We start from the raw sequence: 16,970 nt of genomic DNA on the forward strand, positions 1-16,970 counted from the left end.
CCTGTGGCAGTTTTGTCTCTTTTGACACATGTACACTGCATCAGTGAGGGAACATAAGATTCCTAGAGACTGGTATGGATGACACTTCAACTCTGTAGAAAAGGGCACCATTGTGTTTGAAAGATGTGCTTCCTGTTAACTACCTCTTCTGTTGGTAGGGGTATATTGCTCTCGAAGCACCAGTGCCACCCCCGACACACACAAGTTAGGAGGGTGGGTGAATGGTTTGAAGGGTATAAAAATGATATGAATCAGTATCCCTACGCTACGGTGTTCTAGTTATCAGAACTGACAGCAACTGAAGATCTACGGGAGGTTTGGGGCTAACATGTTAGCTGTCTCAACCAACGACTAAGAGAATATCTATTTGAAGAACGGCGCTCAGTTGCTTCAGCAGATCACCAGAGACTTGTAGAATCATGCTCTGGGGGTGACCTCACCGTTTTCTTTTTTCCCGTTTGATCTGTCACCTTTCTGTACATCAAAATTAATTTGACTCTGTTTCCACTGCACTTTTTTCTCATCGGTATTTTTCTCACACTAGCCAAGCGTAAAATCTTTATGTGAAATTTCAAGTAATTTGGATTCAGGTTATTTCCTGAATTTCAAACTGACCCAACCGAGGTTTAAAAATCCAGTCACGAAAATTAAGTTCTCACTATAATGCAGTGTTCAACTGTAATTAACAGCTCTTTAAAAATCCATTTTTCTCTGGACACCAAAAGAAATCAATACTTAACTTCAAATGACCTTATTGAGCTAGATAAAAGGCTTTATTGCAGGGGCTGGGTCAGGAGCAGTTGAGCTAATGTGTTAGCTGAGCAGTGGGGGATTAAAGGTGAGGTGTTCTCTCAAAATCTTACAAGACATCACAAAGCAGCAGGTCACTAACCTGAGCCTTCCTGGAGACACTGAGGGGATTACAGCAGCCAACCTCTGCTGAACTGTGCCTGCATTCAGAGGAAAAGACAGCCTCTTTATCACTCAGCAGGTCCAGCCCATTCTATTTCCTCTCTCCTTGCTCTGCGCCTTTCAAACAAGGCCAGAGCTGAAACCTGCTAGTCCCAACTCTGTGCAATATACTCACAGGGGACCAATTTGCACAGCTAGCCCTTGTCTGAATCACTCTATCAATTAGGATCCACTGTGTTTATCATCACATACATTATTGTAGAGGCTGGCCTGGTCATTGTGTTGAGGTCTGGCTCTCGGGAGAGGGAAAGGGATGAAATAAATGACCAGGGAGTAAAGCCACAGTTGGATAGGCTGCTGGACTAATCTGAGAGGACGGCTGTAATTATGAGTCTCCCGAGGAACTGGCTGTGTGGCAAGTCCAATGTGTGAACACGGTGCTAACAGTCAGGAAGGTACACTGCCCCCCTTCTCCACAACAAAGTAAGACGCTGAGTCAAATCAATATTTTCAATCTCTCAGGATCAATTCAGCATCTGAGCACAAAGGAAGACATGTTGGCTGTGGCCAATATGTATAAATGAAAAGTCAAACTTTGTGGTCATGATGGGCTCTTATATCTCACCTTCTTTGTAATCATGAGGACAAGCTGAGAGAATTTTGACTGAAAGTTATAATTTATCCGAGGTTTAAAGTGAAATGGGCAAGGTACAAAATAGGTACTGAAAATAACACAGATAGGCCCCGGCTGATAAATACGCTCTTATGTCACATTACAAGGTTTATCCATATATGATATTAGAGTCAGGTCACAACATAACATCATTAAGTGTGATAATTTCATGGATATAGCTGCTGTCTTCTTTTGTTTCCAGGGATGCTGCTCAGTGTTGAGAGACCTTTCTCCATTTCACTAACAGCAAAGAAAGAGATGACAGTCTGTGTTAGCACTGGAGTGTAGTCCCTGCGCGCTGGATGAGAGCATAACAGTGGCATTCAGATTCCATTCATATGTTGATTACACAAAATGGTCCTATCAGTATGAGATGATCTCATCAGAATAAAAGTGTTTCATCAATGGGATAAGATGTAGTCAGTACGAAACATTATTTTTTTTCTTTAGGAGCGCACAAAAAAAGTGACACTGCATCTTTAAGAAGCCCAGAGTCTCACTGTGCTTTAGTCAAACAAAGGCAGCCAATTGGGAACATGCAACCTGAAACCAGAAGCCTGGCTCAGAGGGCCTCACACAGACCTCAGAGCAGGGACACACCCCATGTACTCCTGATTCAGGCAGGCACTGAGCCACAGCCTAATCTAACCATTCAGTGCAAACACTTCCAAACATAGGGAAAATTAAAAACAGCCTCATGAATCTGTTGGTTTAGTCTCTTTCTTTCATACATGAACGTGCACAAATCTGAACTGTTTGGGGTTTTTGTTTAAGGTAATAAAATACACTTTGATCATTAAAGCATTGGAGTGAGGTGTACAAAAATGCCTTTCAAAGTGTTTCTTTTTCCGTGCTTGCATGCCTTGCAATTGTTCATTGCATACACATGAATATATCAAATAGGCCAAAAACTAACTTAAAAAAAAAGAAAAAAAAAGCACTCTCTGGCTTTGAAAGCCCGCTCTTCTACACAAAACCCTTCTCAGTAACATCTCCTCACAGTCTCCTCAGCATCAGCGCTGCTTATACCTATATTTTCTTATTCACCTCAGCGTGGGCTAAGCACCCCTGTGAGGCACGAACCCCCCAACCACAGGAGGCTGTGAGCAGGAGACGGTAATCTCACGCAAGTCACAACACGTTACGCTCGGTCACCGCAACACGGACACGACTGTGAGCTGATATCTACCCTCAGAACAAACTTACAAAAAAAAAATAAAATCCACTTCAAAATCAATTTTGCTGCTCAGCAACAGAGTAGCTCTAGATGTGGGTTCATTTTTAGCCCGATTCTCATTAAATGCATTCTCGGAGTCACCGAAACATGCATACGTGCGATAAAGACATGTAGGATAATCTAAAATTTTCAGTGAAATAATCAGAATCGTCAGTTATCTGGATGTTTCTGTTGGCTCTCGTCCATACACTTGTTTGACTAGTCCGCTGTTCACAATAGACCCATCCTGTTCAGAGTGCAAAACAACATGTGCAATCACCAAAAGGCTTACTGAAAGAGACAACAGAAAAATGGCTTGAATTACAAAAGACAACTGCTGTGTGTGTCATTAAGGAATAAATAATGCATTTGTCCAAACTAAAGAGGCAGACCTTTCATACCCCAAATATGACGCTTTTGGTACCAGAAAAGCCGACAACCCATACAGATCAATCATATAAAACTGCTTTCACAGGCTAGTCTATTAATGACGGCTTGTTACAACTGTGTTCATACACACAGCTAAACGGCAAAACTTTGGAGATTCACACGACTCATGAGTTTCTCTCACATGTTCTCTTTGTTTCTTTATTCTTCAGCTGTTGTCACACATGACCTTGAGAAAAAAGCAGGAGAATCAGCGCAGGGCAATATCACAAGTTGTTCCCTATCACATGAAGCACTCAGCATGAGTTCACATCAGTTCCAGATATATACTCTGTCCGGTTTAGGCACGAATCAGCACAATCGGATATCATCTGCACTTTTTGCTATGGAGCTGGTAGGATAAGGCCATTTAATGCCTGACCTGACTTTGTCACACATTTGGTTTCTCACATACACCTGCTCCACAAGTGACTCCTAGCCACTCGTTTCCTTCTTTTAGATTAGCTGAATGCTGAATTATCAATAGAAACGATTGTTTGTTTCTGACTGTAAGCTCAGAAAAAACTGCTGAGTGGAAGTGTGTTGTCCTTCTTTGACAAATCGAGCTGCTTCATGTTAGGTTTTCCTCCTTTTACTGGCTCAGTCTAAAATATATGACTACTTAGTGAACCATGATGAATAAATAACCAGTTTATACAAATCTGAGGTAAAAAAAAAAAAAAAAAAAAACCTTAAATCTTCTTGAAACTCAAAATGACTTCTTCCTTCCATCATCATACCTGCATCAATACTATTTACACTTTCAATAGTTCCTCCTTTTGAGAGAGACATAAAAAATTGGACTTTTTCACTGTCGTGTGTGTGAAAACACAGTAGTCTTACACTGACAATGGCAAGGGAACAAATGAGGGATTATTCTGGAGGTGTGTGATGCCTCTCCTGCAATGAAGTTCCTCACACTCCATTCTGAGTGAATGCAGGTGACTCAGGGAGCCTGAGCTGATCCCAGAATTCCTCATTATCCGCCCAGCAGGGAGGATCAGGTCCGCTCGCTCTGTCTCAGAGCATGCTCGGCCCGATGAGACGAGCCCCAGAGGAGCACAGCGCTGGGCCATCGAGGGCAAGCCAGGTCTGCTCATTATATCTAACTCATCCTTGGCATCCCTGCAAACCAAGTGCCACTTAGTTCCCACAGGAGGGGTCTGGGCTGGATCACTGACGAGATGGCAGAGCAAACAGCAGAATGGTAATAGGAAAAGCTTTACATCAAGTAACACATGCAGATGGAGGCACCGTGTCCTGCAGCCCACCTACAGTGAGAACATTACAATGTATGGTTTTTGGTCATTTACAGACTGTGTTTACTATTTTTTTAAAAATAAATAATCGTATTATTGCTGCTACTGTTTATCAAAACCAGCAAGACGCAATAATACAAGCATAGGGAGTAGTCCAAATCTCCAAGGTAAGTGATTAAGTCTCCATCAAAAAGCCTTTAAGCTATAACAATGTATTCAACTGGTAGCCTCCCTGCAAAGAAGCAGCAATAATATAAATATATATATTTAGGTGTTGTACAGCCTACAAGTAGAGTATGTATTTGCATATTTATTTGTCAGTAGGTAGAATAAAATTCAGGTCTTCAGTTTTTTTCCCCAAACAGTAACTGAGAAAAATTCACCATTGTCATTTAGCTTGCTGGGTAGTGCAAATACATAACTCAATGAATAAACATACAATTTGAGTGAAGCGTGTTGTTTCATTTATCAACTCTATTTCTGGGGTAAATGAATGCAGCCTAGCACAGCAGGTGAATTACACAAGTATAGAGTCGTAAGCCTTTGGGTAGGGGCCAATGCCCTCCATTTCCCTTTGTTGTTAAAAATATTCGCCAAACTCTGAAGTCATGGCAAATGCCGGCGATGCAGCCTATGCAGATGTAGCATCTCCCGTTGCTGCCACAATTAGCCGCTGAGAATAGGCACAGTGCCAGCCAACACTAGTCTCAGCACATCCGAAACACTTCAGGTAAACATCACAATAAGCTAGGAAGCAGAAATTAGAAATTGTTTTGTACCGCAACACAGTTGCTATAGAGACTGTTGCTAATTAACTGCACTCTACCCCAAGATAACAAAGGGCTTAAGGGCACTCGGGGCAGCTCCTCTTGTGATGAGCTCTGTGCATGGAACACTATGCCATCCCCAGGGATTCTCAACTACAAAATACCTGTCTCCTTGTAGCCAGCTTTCATCCAAGATGCCATGAGAGCATTTGTGTAGAGCCTGTCTGTGTTTCTCTTGGTCTTCGACAGCATCATATTAGCCTCACCGTGGTTAGCTGAACCCCTCCCCTCTTAAAAGACAAATCACTGGATGTTTAACACGAATCAATCCCTAGCAGCAGCACAGAGGACCACTTCATCGGTCACTTGTCTTCGATGGTATTCCAAAAGGGCGCACTGTTAGCAAAGACTATAAATGGAAAATCTGAGGAATTCTGCACAAAAATTACATTCAAAGGTATAACATTCAAACTCTGCAGTTTGGATTTTGATTGCTTCCTCTCAGTTGACTTCTCTAGATGCAAAGAAACATTTTTTTCCCCAAACAACAGCACATACCATACACCTCTACGGCACAGTGAGCAGGACAGGTGTGCAGTGTGTACTGATTCTGCCACGGGTAAAGGTGTGGATCGCAGGACTTGATAAGGTCCTGGGGAATACTGACATAATTTAAACCAGAAGTGTTAGCAGTCCACACAGAGCTGCCATGGTTGGGTTCCTTCAGAGTTAATAACAGTTTCACAGTTCTATCATTAAACAATGAATTGCAAAACAAACGGGGCATGGGTGACACCTGACCTGTTGATTTGGCAACGAGCTGCACTATCCATTGTTGGTTAGCTGTACAGCTAGTGGTAGAAATAACTGTTTAGTTACATCCAAAAGGTTTGAGCATTGCTAACATCAGTTCATTCATAAAACTTGACCTGTGTTTCACGAATCCATGCCTCAATCCATATCAAATTTTGGGTTCTTCCTTTCCCCATTTCCCACCTCGCCAACAAGATCCATCAAAATCATTCTGGCAGTTTTTGCACAATCGTGCTAAAAAAAAAAAAAAAAAAAGCCACACAGCAAACAGAAACATTATCTCATAGACCCTTAATGAGCTCTTCTTTTTCATTAAGCTTTCACCCAGAATGCTTCTCCGAGAGCTCTGGAGTAGGACCAAGTGTACTCAGGCCTATTCTTCAAAACTTTCCGACCGTAATTATACAGTCATTGTGAAAAATGCCCATTAACCTCGAATAATATATTACCAATCACTTCACCTGGACTACTGTCACTGTGTGTGTTCTTTCTCTTCTATGCATGTATGAGAGAATTCATTTGGCTTAGGCTCACTACACCCAAACCCTGCTACGGTGGGTAAAATATTTGTTGCCTGAATTACTGATGACTTTCTTATCTAAATAAACATGCTTGTAAACACAAAGGAAAACATTTCGGCCATGTCCATACAGGGTACAATAAATAAGTCTGTAATAAGTCTGTACAGAGGTTAGCGATTCGCTTAACAAGAAAACAAACCTCCATTCGAATCTACTGGCCAATCGGGGCTTTTTTGTGTAGAGTCCACATGTTCTGCCTGTGTCATCATGTTTTTATTTCTTACAGGTACTCCGGCTTCCTTTCACAAGTGGGTAAGTACAGTGCTTTTAAAAGTATTTGTTGTCTTAGGTTTTACATAATTGATCTTTCAGCCTACTTCACTTTGTCTGAAAGGTTCTATTTAAGTGATTTCTTGATTCATCTGCCCTGGCATTTATCAAACATAATTTATGATTCATATGGGGGGCAATTACTTGTGAGGGGGGAAAAATTCGTGTTAAACATCCAGTGATTTGTCAATAATCATTGAAAAGTTCATTTGGTCCAATATTAAATTTTGTTTGAGGATCAGAAATGTATGGCTAATATGCAAAAAATCAGAATGGCAAATGCCTTTTCATGGCACTGTGTACATTTGAGGATGAATGGTTGTCTGTTTCCCCTGCAGTCGACCTGATCAGGGTGTACCCTACCTGTTACACCCCATGACAGCTGGGACAGCCTTGAATTGGATAAGCAGGCAAGAAAATGAATGACTGGATAAATAAAGACAATTATTGTGACAGGCATTACTATATAACCTTTTGATCCTTGACTGATTTGAAAAAGTCAACAACAGCCTTTCCTATACATAGATTCTTTCTTGGGCGGCCCACAAGGAATCCATACTAACAGACACACAAGAATAACTTTTAACTTTTTTTTTTTTATATTTCATGTTCATCTGTCAAAACATCGCCATCCATGATCAACATAATAGTGGACAATCTGCTTACTCTTATTTTAAAACTTCAATCCTCGCTAACCTGCTAGCCTCATGTTTCACGCTTTAACCACCAGCTGGTTCACCCGCACTCGCTCGTGCATGCGCACCCACGCTGCAAATCGAAATCTGTGGGAAACACTAAAGATTGTTATGAAAATAATGAACTCCTGCAACCTATTCAAAATAAAACAATTTTCTTTTTTGTCTTTAAGTGAAACCCACAGCATCTTACTGGTTTTAGGAAAGTGTCAAATTGGTATTAAAAAGCAGAAAGACATTGAAGGGCTGAAGAACAAGCACTGCCACTCAAGAAAGCACCGGTACAAAAGACCAGCAGCAGTGTGCTCCCCAGTGATATCGGCTGAAAGATATCACCAACGTCATATTTTTCAGGTACTGCATCTTCAATTATTTAAAAAAAAAAACAAAAAAACCCAACAAATTTTCCCCCCAAAACTGAACAGAAGCATTCAGCTCCTTTTTTTGCTACAATTCTGCAACATTATCATGCAGTAGCCATCCCTGCCAAACCTTTTCAGCATCTACACATGAAAATCCTTTTACTTCTGTGACAAACAGTTCTCATTCAGTTAGACCAGGGCACAGCCCAAACACTCAGCTACTGACGAGCCATCTGTAACCAGATACGGAGCACATCTGGCAGGCCCAACCGCTATTCAACCCTGCAGTCGCCTCTTCAGCAGATTTTAAGGTGGGTTCAACACCACAATAGCAAAACATTTGTTTGGGTTTGTTACTGGGGTTTCGTAATCTATCTTAGACAATAGCCTTGTTGGAAAATGTAAAAAGAAAACATGCTATGGGCAGCGGCGTTTTGCAACGGTTTGTGGTAAATACATACCAGTGCAAATAATTTTGTTAATTGGCACAACTTGCATATAAGATTTTGTAATTAAGCATTTGACACAGCAAACGGAAATTAAAAATTAGGAGTTATAGCAAATTTTCTCTAAAACTCTCTAAAACTAAAAAGAAATCAAAAATACCACAATCTGAAGACATTTCAGAAAAACATTTTTATAATACTGAGAATGTCAACTGAATCGAAAAGAGGCTTACACTTAGCATTGCTCATTTATAACTCTAGAAAAATAATTTTTCATGCTTTAATCCACAGCAGAGGGGCAGCTTCTCTGGCAGCCTCGCTCTGTGTGGGGACCGGGGATTTGGAGGGAGAGACAGTGGGGAGGATCCTGTTGTTTGAGCCCACATCTTTGTAGTGGCAACTGAGGGGATTCGCTGCAACTCCTAGAATTTACATTTTGTTTGGCCGGAGGGGTCACATGACAGCTGCAACCCAATGCTCAGAGGAGCTTTCTGCTTTCACTTGACACTGACAGGCTGTGAGACGGTCCAACACCGCAGAGAGAAAATATTCCCTCTTTCCATGACATCACCCAGGCCAGCCAGGAACGGGGGGGGGGGGGGGGGGGGAGTGGTGGGAGGAGAGGGGGCACAGCTGGTGGCAGCCGTAGTACCATCTGCTACTGACTAATAGTTCATGCTGCTTTACTTATAAACTTGCACTTCTGTGAACCAGAGTGACAGCTCCATGGTCATAGTCGCCATCAGAGTCTTACATTGCTCGGCACAGCCATAACTGAAGCATGTCTTTCCTTTTTAAAGCAGCAGCACTTTGGAAAATACCCTTACTGACAACTGATCTATACAAACACTCAACAGGCTGGTCTTAATAAGGTTTACGTGCAAGTCTGAATCACTCCCCACAAAATGCCTGTAAAAACACAACTTGTCACCTTAATTACATTTAACTCCAGGTAGATGTTTCCCTAAAATGATTAGCTGCTGATACTAGCTTTGTATTTAGATATGAGAGATGTCAATATTTTTATTTTTTTTTTTAAATAGTCCTCAAAATCTCCAAAAGCTTCTTAGTTCTTAAAATAAAAGCAGCACAGATAATGAATGTGAAAACTCACACTTACACACACAACAACTTTTACTCACCATACATCTTTCCTTCATCGGAGAGGATGATTTTCCTGCGCCCACAAGGAGGATAGATGGCCAGGGCCTCCTGGAAGCTCTGTTCAATGTCAGGGCTCCACACCCCCTCTGCATCATTGTCCACAGGCTTGTCTGCCGAGTCGCTCATCCTCTCCATGTCCTCGGCAGGGCTCTCGCTGCCGCTCCAGCTGCTGGGATCAATTGTGGCGGTTGAGCTCTCCAAGCTGAAGCTTGGAGCAGACTAGGGAGAGACCTGGAATTCCCAAAAAAAAAAAAAAAAAACCCAAATCAGACTACTGCAACAGAAAAACAGTGAACCATCTCCAAAAACAGAACGCACACAGTTAGTAAAGAGCACAATATGGAGTGGAAGTAGCTAAAGAAGCTTGGACATCACCAAGAAAGTTGTTGAATTGATTTACAATGGATGTTATGGGTTTAAACAGCTGAACATCTTCTCTCATGGACTTCCTGCTAATTAAATGGCAATGCACAGTGTAAAGGTCTGGGAAATTTATTTTTCCCCCTTTATTCAGCACCTGTGCAACTGCTCTTAGCTCTATATATGCCTATGGGCTGTAACAAGTACAAAGTCAATGTTGTCAGCAAAGTTGCTAGTTTGATTCCTCTAGGGAAAAAGCATCGACATGCCTCATTACCACCGGCGCTGAGCTAAAGCGCCCCGTCTCAAAGTCTTTAGTGGACAGCAGGAAGATTGTGGTTGTAGCTGGAAGCTTGAAGGTGTAAAATGTGTATACTACTGACTGTGAAGAGAAACATTTATATGAAAACAATAATAAATGAAAGACAAAGAAAAAAAGCAAAACATTGTGACTACTAATCCGTAGCGCTAACATCTCCAGTCAGCCGCAGCAACTATGGTGGCATAAGGGAATCAGACATTTGAGCAACACATAGGAGCTGGAGCCAAGCTGCTCACACAGCTGGAGAAAGTCTCATCTCACCAGTGGCTACTGACAAGACCAACAAGCTCCTGGTGAACATGCAGCTAATAAAGAGGCGGCTGTCATTGTGCCAAGACAGTAATATCAAGTAATGTGAAACCTGTAACACAAACTATTCTATATAGTATATACACATTACAACATTTATGAATGTTCTGATGGGTATTTTAAAGCGTAATAAGATCCAGCACTGTGGTCAGTATGAAACGTTTTGTCTTCTTCTGAAAACATTCTGCACAAAGTGACATCAAGAGCCAGGGTCGGATCAAGGACTCCAAGGGACGTTTAATAAGGTGGTTAAATAACCTAAAGAAATATAAGAATTCAAATACCCATTTGTTCTGTATTGAGCGTGGGCAGTGAGTCTACAGGTCCCTCGCAGATCACTCATTATGTAAAGGATGAATTTATACTTGGTTTGTATAAGAAAGTATGATGTTTAACAGGCAAATAAAGAGCAAAAACACAAAACTGTAAATGTAGACTTTAAAAGGGAACAAGACAGACCTCAACCTTAACCTTAATGCTAACCTTAGGCAATTTAAAAGTCATTTTTGTTTTTTTTATTAAATGTTTTTCCCAAGTTTTAACAATCAGAATGGAGACAAATAATAATCCTGAAACACATTTAAAACTAGTCCATTTGCCCTTTCTCCAAAACATAGAGTTAGGGCATGGTTATCATCTTAAAACATTAGAAGACTGCTAATGTCCTCTTCGAATTTAGCATTTTCCAGATGTGCTAAATCATTAGCAGCGTCACAGCTAGGAAGTCAAACACAGCTCAGGCAAACAGGTTAGACAGCATGCATGGAAGAATAAGACATCCTGAAAGGCAAGTTATATAGCCAATTCCTTGAAAGGAATACTTTGCACATAACAAATAGTTAAACCACTGATGAGTTTGTATAGGTCTCGTATGACGGATAGGTGAAGAGGAATGACCCTGATAGGCTGCATAAACCAGACTTACTTCAGCCTTTTGTATCCAGATCAATGCGGTCGTCTACACTGTGCTTCTGCTTCAGTCAGCCTGTGCAAAGTGCTTCTTTTAGACTTCACTAAAACATACTAATTAGATAACTGGATATTAGGCTATGGGCTCAATAAAGCAATACAGTACTGTGAATCATGAATCCAGTGTTCATACTCATTGAGTAAAAAATGTGTCATCCCCACACATCTGTTGCAAAAGTAAGCAAATTCGGCAGTGAGCAATTTTCTTTCTTCTTCATGCCTCTCTTAAAGAACACTTTGAAAAATCTCAGAGTGTATGCTTAATTCACAATCAAAAGTAATTTCACATTTGACATTATATGCTAACAACTGACTGAGGTTTCTCTATGGCCCTAATCCCTCCACACTTTCCAGACAACTGCTTCCTCCCTGAGCAAGATCCTATTCAAGCAGCACAAGCTGTCAGGAAGTGGGAATAGTAGCATATGTTTCTTCCAGCATGTCAGTTCATGAGGGGGAAAGGGGGGATGGGAGCAAGCTGTTGGGGAAAAAAAACTCCCAGAGAGCAGAGGGAGAGAGAGCTTTTACTGAATTCCGTTTTTGTGTGCTGACTGCTGACGCTGCAGAACCAACTCACAAACTGATGAGGGAGGGGAAACGTTCCCATTTCAACCACTAAAGGGCTGGACCTCTTTCTGGATGTGCTCCTCTTAACCCAACCAAGTGATTATCTGTGCTCATAATCGAATCCAGCTTACATTTTTATGGCAAAATATCTTTCTGAAGAAAACGCTCGCCCGTGTCCTCGTGAAGTTCGAGCAGCAAGCGCCCAGTCTCCTCGTATCTAGTCTAATGAAACATTCTTTCCAGATTTGTAAAAGCACAACTGCAACAAATCGAATCCAAGTAAAAATAAATATACCATCAATAAGCTGACATGCATGTTTTGTGTCTTCTGTTATGTTTTGTAGGAACACTGGTTCTCTGTTGTGGTATGCTATGGTTGGTAAAGTGATACTTTAATCAGTCTTTAGAGACAGTGTGGTTTTCTCCATCATGCTTCCCATCCTGTGCATGCGCCTTCCTCCAAACATTGCAAAGACCAAAAACGTTTGAAGAGCTATAATAACATTATATCAGCGATGCCTGATGGAAAATGTTGGGCTTAAAATGTATAAATATGAGCTTCATGAAAGCCTATAATGCATTTACAATGAGCACATAAGGGCTTTGTAATATCTTGTAACATCTGTCATCGTCAACATGGGCATAAATAAAAAAGCATCTGGATGAGAATCTATTGAAATTCACCAAATTACTAACACCCGAGGACACATCTGGAATGGGAATAATTAAAGTTAGTGTGTTGTTTAACTGCTAGGACAGTGAGTGCTGTCAACATGGGTGATTTATTCTCAAACCAACTTCTGAGTCAACCAAAGCAAGTGTCTATTAAGGCTTCTGTTACCACAGTTTTGTAGTGAACAATATTTCCAATATTATAAAATTTGTTTATGATAGTTTAAGTAACTGCTACTCTCTATTCTTACTACTTTATCTCACTTCTTGGTGCTTTCTAATACAGCAATACACTCATCTTAGACACTAACGCATGAATAATTTAATTAAAATAGCTTTTTTTTACTGAGTAGCTTTATTTTCTTTACTTTCTCTTTAACTCCTTTTTTTAAATAAAAGCACCATCTGAATACATCTGACAACAAATGGGTAGAAAATCAGGCCAGCTCACAATAATTGATCAGCACTTTTCCTGTGATGCTCACAATATCAGCAAACTGAGGGAGAAGAAAACAAACTCATTAAACCTGAACATGAACTGTCTTATTAAAAGCATCAACGTGTCAGAGTTCAAACCTTTGGAAGAAGAGCCTAAATTCTAAATTCTAAATCGCACCTTGGAATAAAACCATGAGTAAACTGTATATCTCCATTAACCTTTTGATCATTCAAAATCCCAGACTTAGCTCTCATTAACAGAGAAACAAAATAACAGCTGGATTCATTTGCCCCGCCCATACTTTGAGACATATTTGAATGCATTTAGAGAGGAAAACTAATTTTTCTTTTTAAATATCTTGAAGCTGCTGAAATTGCTGAGCATGTCTCACTCTGCGGACAAGCATTAATGCTTCTTTTCTGCAGAAATTACTCCACTAACAATGTTTCTCCACAGGGCTTTTTCATAATATGAGAGCAAATGTGTCTTCTGGATGCTGATGATTATCTGAGGGAAAACAAAGCAAGTCAAGCAGCACAAACAACACGCTGAACCTGACGACAAAGAATAAAATGAGTTTAAACTTCAAACCCACTCTCAAAAGAGAGGGAAGAGTGTCTAAAGGGCACACAGAGGCTCTAAAACCATCACTTTGGGCCAGAAACTATGTAGCTGAGTGTTGATAATCTGCATCTTCCTTCAGGTCATCCATCCAAAACTACTGGCACAGGCTGCTGGCACACAACACTATCTAGATGGATTTCCAACAACTTTAAAAGGATCTGAAAGAAAAAAAAAAAACAACAACCCCAAACTGGCTTTTACCTCCTCGTCACTTTTTCCGGCGGCACGAGCAGTTTTATCTTTGCTGACCCGTTTCGAACAGAATGATCTGAGTCATTTCTTGCTTTGAATCCAAATCTGTACAAATCTTTATTCCAATGCTTTCTTAAACATGCCTAGTAAACTGCAAAGCATTATTAATGCCATCACTCTTCTTATAAACTTCCCTTAACTTGAACTTGGTGGCTGAAAATGACAGCGGTATGGCGACTAGATAAAGAGATCATTCAGGTTCACTAATGCTAAAAATATCCATATGCACACTTACATGAACACCACATACACACACTGCATAGAAATGCTGTGAATTCTTGTACATATTGTAAATGTATTCTCTATGCATGTGTACGTTGTTTGCATTTCATCATTTTATTGTTTGAGTAATGCACTTTTAAATGAAAATAAAATTGATTTTCACCTAAACTAATATATAATTTGATAAGTTAAACATTACTTGTTAACCCTCCAGCAAACAAGCTATAGTAACTATAATGATTGAGTGGGGTAATTGATGACCCCATAATATTTTATACGCTATGTATTTCACATAAAACGTTGTATTTATAACAGCACGTCCTTTAATGTAGCAAATCTTCTAAAACTTTCTAAACAATAAGCAGTCAACATTTTCCATCATTTTTTCCAACAATGAATCAATCAGCTTGATCATTTTGATGATCACTTGGGCTGTTAAAGCATCGGCCTCTTAGCCACGGGCCACAGACACACTTGACCATGTAATGATGTAATGTTAAAAAGCATACATGTATTTCCGAGGTGATAAATGACCCCACTCAATTTTCCCATTTATCTTGCCACATCGATTGGTCAGTTTGTGTAAAAGCTATAAAAGATCATAGAAGCAGACTGAAAAATTCAGGGTAGAAAATATCAGAATGACCAATAAATATATGGCTGAGGTCATATATGGCCCCGAACGGTCACGTGGAAGTTAAAAATTATATGAAGGGTGGGCTATCTGTTTTATATCACAGAGCTTTTAACATCAACTAAGCAAAAGTGATATTGGTTGTGACATAAGGAGAGAGGTGGTCAGGAAAAGCATAACAAGTCTTTTAACTTAAAAATAAAACTGAATGAACGACTGCATGGTGACCAGCATGAAAGAAACATCAAAGCTCTGAAGATGAAATCAAAAATGAAATCAGAGTGAAAACAGGATGCATTAAGAGATTTTTGAGGTGGCTCTCTAGCCCTGAGATGAAATGACTGCATTTTTTTTTTCAAGCTACCACACAGATGATTAATCGTATGATCACATACATTCAAACTAAACCTGCAGGCAGAACTGCAGTCCATAAATAAAGAAAAGATACCTTACAGGAAAGGTCGTCCGTGGTCTTTAGGCCAAATTGACATGTTTGAACCCATGAGGTTTCAAACAGGTTATGTGAAGCTACATGACACTTGAATGTGACAAAACACAAATAAAGCTAATGCCCTGTGCTTTCAGTGATCTTTCTTTCAGTGTAAATGAATGCTTTTATTATGATTAAATGTACCATAAACTGCTGATGTGCAGTCTGACATGTTAGCAAAATTGTTTCAAAACAGTCAATTCTGAACAAATACACCGATGTGCTGCAGCTCAAATTACCTGGCTAAACTGCATGCAAAGAACTAGATAGTTTTGCTGTGTGAAAAATGTGAATAACCTGGCAGTTGTCAATGAAGACGGTCTCTTAGTGCCTTAGAATCTGAAGACTAATTACGCCTGTCAAAAGAGGGTATGAATGTCACCCTTAGAAACACTTTTGGCTTACAGATAATTGCATACTTCTGTCTTTGCAGGGTGTACACCATAGAAATGGTCTTATTTGTGAGATGCAGGGTAAAGATGGCCTGCAATGCAATAAGTGAATGTGGTAGCTAAGCAGAGTAGTAGGTGTGACATGGAATTATGGGAAATTACACTTACTGCGAGATTACATAAACCACTCACCAAGCTGGAATTCAGCTCCTTAAATTAAGAGAACCCATTTCACCCATCAGACAGAGCAAGGTAATGAAATAGCAGATGAGAGGTCTCAAATGTAATTTTCCATGTGGAGTTCTTTTGTGCCGTTATCTCAGAGGGTGCAATAATAATTCTCTGAATGACTTTTGTGCACCCCATAATGGCCCACAGTAGCTAAGGCCACAGTGTGTAAAACTATAATTACCATGTGATTTCAAAACATTTTTAGCATGCTGTGAAGACATATTCTGGCCTCTGCATAATTATTACAGCAATGTTACAAATATTCCAGGCAACGCGCAACTAACTATGAACATTTACAAAGACAGACGTTATTGAAATTCCACATTCAGTCATTAAAAACAAATTAATTACCTTGAAGAAGGCATGTTTGTGGAATGAAGTCTTTCACAGCAGGCCTTTGAGGACCTTGAGATACAAAACACACTAAAATAAAAACTAACCAGCTCAAAGTGAAGTGGATGCATGCACTGACTGTTCAAAGTTCTTTCAGATCAACTAAAAGGCTGCAGCCAGCAACCCAAGTCCAAACTCTAAGTGGAAAAAAGGGAGGAATCAAAATATTTAAAGGCAAACTTACGAAATAATTAAAGAATCCAAGTGTGGTTTTCATTCAGGTTTAATTGATAAACCTACAAGTCTCAAATAAAAATGTAAAAAGGAATAAATAAGGCTCCCAATACCCATTTCTAAAGCTTTCTTATGCTCCCTCTGTTATTGGCAAAGACCCAGTGTTTATTTCATGCCTCTTTGAACTTCCAAGCTTAAGTGCTGTGAATCTGTCTGCTATCATCTCTCTCAAATCTGAGGTCTTCATCCCACTACCCAGCAACCATCAGGCCACTGTGGGATCAATCTTTGTTTGAGATTGATTTACAGGTTCTGTCAGAGCAGCCCTCTCTACCT

At 40.1% G+C, this 16,970-nt stretch overlaps 1 protein-coding gene across 8 annotated transcripts in view; it reads right to left on the reverse strand.

The window, feature by feature from the left end:
* The window catches only part of tead1b (TEA domain family member 1b), a 51,561-nt gene that overhangs the window by 27,488 nt on the left and 7,103 nt on the right, over window positions 1-16,970 (reverse strand). For all 8 annotated transcript variants that reach the window (XM_005467009.4, XM_025906233.1, XM_005467008.4 and 5 more), the window contains exon 3: window positions 9,563-9,815. In XM_005467009.4, coding sequence (XP_005467066.1) covers window positions 9,563-9,719 — 157 coding nt within the window. In that variant the 5' untranslated portion in view covers window positions 9,720-9,815. The remainder of the gene's footprint in view (window positions 1-9,562; window positions 9,816-16,970) is intronic.

Source organism: Oreochromis niloticus, linkage group LG1, assembly GCF_001858045.2.
Source record: "Oreochromis niloticus isolate F11D_XX linkage group LG1, O_niloticus_UMD_NMBU, whole genome shotgun sequence".
Classification (NCBI taxonomy): domain Eukaryota; kingdom Metazoa; phylum Chordata; class Actinopteri; order Cichliformes; family Cichlidae; genus Oreochromis; species Oreochromis niloticus.